The following is a 5902-nucleotide window of genomic DNA, read 5'->3' as shown; positions in this document are numbered from 1 at the left end:
GATTTGGGGATTCTCCTTAGCCTGATAATTTACCTTCTTTTTAGATGATTTGTTGTCTCTTAAAATAAGCTCCCTAGCTGTCACAGCACAGATGCGTGATCTGCCACTAACTCTCACTTTAGGTTTTTTATTGATTATATTCTCACTATGGGCTTCAGGTATATCCCTTTCTAGAACTTGGATTGGGATGGAAAAGTGTGAGTGATTGCCTAACATTCTCAAAAACTTATTTTTTGTTGTTTTCTGTTCATTTGTTTAAGAACTTTAACTTTTAATCTATCTCCTTTCCCAGACCCTTTACAAAAGTCCTTTCCTTAGCAACAGATGTGCCATCTGAAAACACTGTGCTGATTGGCTGCAGCTCAACTGATTTGAATTTTAATCAATCGGACACTATTTCACACTACATTCCCCTGTTTTATTCCTATCTATTGAGCTCCACTCTTGAGCTCTGCTGACCCCCATCAAAGCACCCAAGAAGAAAATGGCCATAATTGGAGACCCAGCGTTGGGATTTTTCATCACAGTGGTCCTGGTGTGCCTTCAGGAATCATGGGCCATCAAAGGTAAGTGCTGAGAGAATCATAACTGAGGAGAACAAGCTCTGAGAGCATTGTGAATTGTGGAAAGACGCTATTTGAAGTGAAAGAGACATTTTATAGGTATTCTGTGGGTCTAAATCTGAAAGTGTAATGAGTTGACGATGGAAGAGTTCTCTTCTCACCACAATTTGAAGTCAGTCAAATTTAGCTTAGACGAGCAAACCTGAGTTGTATATTTCTTTGAGGTAAGGCAAACTTGAGGAAGAAATCTTGTCTGGAAGGCACTAGCAAGCTGCCTCTCTAGGATTTAATTTCTCTTTCTAGATAATTAGTAAAATTGAAAACCTCACACAATATTGTGAGGATTAAATGAGAAAATGTGAGAGGTTCTTAGCTGGACACCTGGTAGTTGTTTTTTGGCATGTGGATCCTGTCAGGATATTTTGAGCAATGACATTTTGGGGAAGATCACTAGAAAGGAAAGTCACCAAAAAGTAACAGTCTTCCCAAGGGAGGGGCAGGACAGGTGTGCCGATATGAGCTGCATTTAATTTACTGCCCCCGGACAGTGATAGGCCCTCCTTACTGGATCTTACAATGATCTTTGATCACTGCTACCTAGTGGCTTTCCCAAGAGAGTAGAAAAATGAGTAAGGAAGAGAAGAGCCGATGTTCTCTGCCATCTCCTGAGCGGACATTGTGCTGTAGTGAAGGTGTATTGAGAAGAAATATCTTTCACCCAGGCGACCACTGCAGAGGGTGGCAGGCACTGGAATAAAGGAATAGCCCAGCTCCAATATCCATGATGGCAACTGTAGGTTTCTATTGCCCAGAAAGAGCCATACATGGGGATACATATCTGGAAAGAGAGAGGCTCTTCCCTTGGGTTGGGAAGAGGCAACTAGAATGTGTGTGTGTGTGTGTGTGTGTGTGTGTGTGTGGGTATACACGTGAAAACATAGCTGCAAATGCTAAATAAATCCCTGGCTTTACCTATACACAGTCAGACTTTAAAATCCCCCTCTCCTCTACACACAACATGGAGGCTGCATACTCTCCAATTTTAACTTTCTTTCTTCAAATTGATTATGCCCTTGTTATAAATTAGGCTCAATATCAACCATATAGAATAGACCACATAATGACAATATCAATATAAGGATCTTTGAGACATAAGGGTTCATTGCCAAATATAGTTCTTCCCTCAGAGTACCCATGGTGTGGGTGCAGATCCAGGAAAGTGGGTGCTCTACAAGGTCTCAATCTTAATTTCCCAGGTACCTCAGGCCCCAGTGTTATTTTCCATGGGTGTAGTACCTAAATACAAACCAGTTTCTGACCCTAAAGTTCTTGTTATAGGCCTGATGATGTACTAAGAAATTACTTAACTTGTCTGATTTAAATTAAAAACAAACCCATAGAAGAAGCAAAACCATAAAAGAAAATAATTTTAAAATTACATGTAAGGAGGTGAAATAATCTGCTCATGATCACTAGGTAAGTAAGTAGCTGAATAAGAATTCAAATGCTAATTTGATTTCAGAGTTCAGAACCCAACCTTTTAGGAGCTGCTGCTGGATTTCTACAGTGGGGATCATTCCTCAGCTAGTGACCTGGAGGCAAAGGCAAACCACAGCTTCACAAGACTCAGGCTTTTCAGTCCATTTCCTTCGATCCACCCGCTCTAACATGCCCCTTACTTTCTCCCTCCAATCTCTGTTCAACACAAAAATGGTTCACCCAGGCCTCATCTTCCCACTCATCCCTCCTCTCCATCACTCCTTCCCTCCTCTTGGCCTACCCCTTTCACCCCTGCTGCCCACGTGTGTGTCTCACAACCAGGGTTTCTCATCTCTCTCGGCTTGTTCCAACCCTAACTCCCTTTTTTACCTTTTCAGAGGATCATGTGATCATCCAGGCCGAATTCTACATGAAACCTGATGAGTCAGGCGAGTTTATGTTTGACTTTGACGGTGATGAGATTTTCCACGTGGATATGCAAAAGAAGGAGACGGTGTGGCGGCTTAAAGAATTTGGTCAATTTGCCAGCTTTGAGGCTCAGGGTGCATTGGCCAATATCGCTGTGGACAAAGCCAACCTGGAAACTATGATAAAGCGCTCCAATCACACCCCGAACTCCAACGGTACCTCTCCCTGCTGCACTCCTAGATGTGGGAATCATAGCTTTTAAATAGATGCTTCAGCTCTTTTTGTTGTATTATTGTGAATGACTTTTCCTTCCTGGGGCCTCACCTTGGCACATCAAGCCCTAAATTCTCATGCTACAGGCCCAACTACTTCATGGGGCTTTCCATTTCCTGGTCATTTTCCTCACATCTTGTCTGCCATCCACTGTCATTCAAAAAGTTATTGCCCTGAATCTATGCTTGGGAAGCCAGGAATGAAGTCCTTGGATACCTTATACCTCAATAGTGGTTACAGTTTATGGGTGAACGTGTCAGAGATGGGTATCTGAGTCCGTGGCAAAGATTCTCAGGGCACAATAACTTCTTTTCAGTTTTAGAGAGAGAGGGAGGGGCCAAGCCTAAGCAAGGAAGGCTAACTTCTGTCACGTGTCCCCCAGTACCTCCAGAGATGACTGTGTTCCCGAACAACCCTGTGGAACTGGGAGAGCCCAATATGCTCATCTGTTTCATTGACAAGTTCTCCCCACCTGTGGTCAACGTCACGTGGTTTCGAAATGGGAAACCTGTCACAACCGGAGTGTCAGAGACAGTCTTCCTGCCCAGGGAGGACCACCTTTTCCGCAAGTTCTACTATCTCCCCTTCCTGCCCTCAAATGACGACGTCTACGACTGCCAGGTGGAGCACTGGGGTTTGGACGAGCCTCTTATCAAGCACTGGGGTATGGACCATCCTTCAACCACCTTTATTGTTTGTGTTTCCTTCTGTGATGCATGTGTCTGCTCCTTTGGGACTCAGAGTCACCGAACTATTTCATAACAACTGCTGTAATTCCTGGTCTTGTCTTCTCCCATTATCCAGCGTTCCTCGCTTTCTAACTTGTAATTCCCTTAATGCATCATTGTGTCTTCCTCTTCTTTAGGTGATTAATAGCCATTGTTTTGACTTAGGACCACATTCATTACCTCTGTACTTTGTTTTCTATTTCCCCAGAGTTTGAAGCACAAACCCCCCTCCCAGAGACAACAGAGAACGTGGTGTGTGGCCTGGGCCTGGTTGTGGGTCTGGTGGGCATCATTGTTGGGACCGTCCTCATCATCAAGGGCATGCGCAAGGGCCATGCTGCTGAACGCCGAGGGCCACTGTGAGGCACTTGCAGGTGGGTTTGGTGTGTTCAGAGGAAGACATGTGTGGGGTCATCAACGGAAGGAAACAGAGTGGGGAAAAGGACATGTGATGCCTAAGGAAAAGGATGGGAAAAGTCATAGCTCTTGACTTACCTTCGCTAGGACAGAATCAGACATAGGCATTGTCTGATATCCCAAAGCTTCAAGGTTGGCCATTTGGATATTTATAACATCATTCGCAGGCCATACGAAATTATCAACTGAAAAATTAGCCGGCTGAATTTGGTCAAACATTTAATTAACTCACCCCTAATGCCTTGGCAGGGCCAGGCCAAATGATTCTGTGGACCTTATATAGCTAACAGACCGGATGGTCCCTACCCTTGACATAAACATTCAGTCTTGGGAATTATCTCCAGACCTAAGACTACTGTTTAACATTAGAATACGAGGTCCAGTGGTTTAGGAAAGTTAGCTTCAAGATTTGGGCACTTCCTGGCTTACATTTTCTGAGGCAGGCCATCAGATAAAAAGTATTTCCACAGCTTGGCTCTTTGGGGGTCAGTGTGGATTCATTGTTTTTGCCCCTCCAATCTGAAAAGTGGTGTCAGGGTTCTAAGAGAAGGTAAAGCATAGTTTGCTCATCTATGCAGTTCATGTTTGAAAAGTTGTATTTACTAGAGGTCAGATGAATATTAAGAGACTTTTCATAGTCAAAGGATTAAGGGAGAAGGGGAAGGAATCTGAAGGTAAGTGCTCAAATATTCATCTTTAAAAAATTATGTGTGTCCTCCTACAGGTAATGGACTTTCTTAAGGAGAAGCTCAATGAAGAGATTTCTGCTTTATATCTTTACAAACCTGGCACTTCTCCAGTTGTTCACCTCAGTGAGGACAACCATTCTTCAGCACTTTCCAACCCCTAAATCAGTCTAAGAGTAGCGATGCCATTTTGATCTCTCCATATTCCAGGATCTAGTTGGGCTGCCCTGTCCATTGCCCCTTTCTATATCTGTTTTCCCTCCATTTCCCATTAACTTCTTTACTATCAGCATGCAATGCCCCTGCAATAGGCCCCATAGATCTTTTCTTTGCTATGAAAACATCTGTATATTTCTTGCTTGGGATTTCAAACTGTGATTGTGGTTTTTCTAAATACAATAAACTATTCCAGGCGGAGTTTTTGGTGTCTGAGCCAGTTCTGCACAGGGGCTGGGGAATATATGTGACCCTTCATCCTCTGTAATTGATACCCAGGTTCATTAGGGTGTGGTCTCAGTCAGAGGTTCTGTAAGCAATCCAGTTGCTGTGGTCCAGTCCTCATCTGGAAAACTCTGAGGAAGGTTTGCTGGGAGATCTCTAAGGAGCAACCAGTTCAGAATTTGGTTTTGGTTTTTGAGCCTCCAAGTCAGTGAAACAACTGGATCTTCAGTAGAATGGGTCTCAACACCTAGGGCTTGGCCTCTGATAATAGAGGTGAGAAAGTGTGAGGAGAAGCTGGGGTTCAGGGAGAGATAATCCTCTCACTTAGCAATACATATTTCAGGTTTCTCCATGTTTTTTCATAGCTTAAAACTCATTTCTTTTTGTTACTGCATAATACTTAATTGTGTGAATGTACCACAGCTTATTTATCCATTCATCTATTGAATGACATTTTTGTTACTTCAAGACTTGGTAATTGTAAATGAAGCTGCTGTAAGCATTTGTGTGCGGGGTTTTGTGTGGACAAAGTTTTCAACTCATTTGAGTGAATCCCTGAGACTGTGATGGCTGCATCAATGGTAAGGGTCTGTACATCTTTGTAAGAAATCACCGGTGTCTTGCAAAGTGACTGTACCACTTTGTATTCCCACCACAAATGAATGAGTCCCTTGCTAATATTTTGAGTGTTCTGAATTTTAGCTAGAAAGCTAATTTTAAAAAACTTTTTATTTGAACTAATTATAGATTCACAGGAAGTTGAAAAGACAGTACAGAGAGATGCTGTGTACCCTTTCCCTATTTCCCCAAATGGTATATTTTAAGAAACTATAGTACAGTATCAAAACCAGAAAACTGATATTGTACATGGTGTGCATACAGTTCT

General features: G+C 42.8%; 1 protein-coding gene across 1 annotated transcript; it reads left to right on the top strand.

Moving 5' to 3' along the window:
• Positions 1 to 376: 376 nt before the first annotated feature.
• On the top strand, positions 377 to 4992 carry LOC102263829 (HLA class II histocompatibility antigen, DR alpha chain). The gene is made up of 5 exons (XM_005872207.2): positions 377 to 566; positions 2441 to 2686; positions 3127 to 3408; positions 3681 to 3846; positions 4614 to 4992. The coding sequence occupies exons 1-4, from the start codon at positions 485 to 487 to the stop codon at positions 3833 to 3835; spliced, it is 765 nt and encodes a 254-aa protein (XP_005872269.1). The 5' UTR covers positions 377 to 484; the 3' UTR covers positions 3836 to 3846; positions 4614 to 4992.
• Positions 4993 to 5902: the final 910 nt, after the last annotated feature.

This window comes from Myotis brandtii, unplaced genomic scaffold, assembly GCF_000412655.1.
Source record: "Myotis brandtii unplaced genomic scaffold, ASM41265v1 scaffold3690, whole genome shotgun sequence".
NCBI lineage: Eukaryota > Metazoa > Chordata > Mammalia > Chiroptera > Vespertilionidae > Myotis > Myotis brandtii.
Note: the sequence above shows the minus strand (reverse complement) of the source record. Positions and strands in the feature narration are given on the sequence as shown.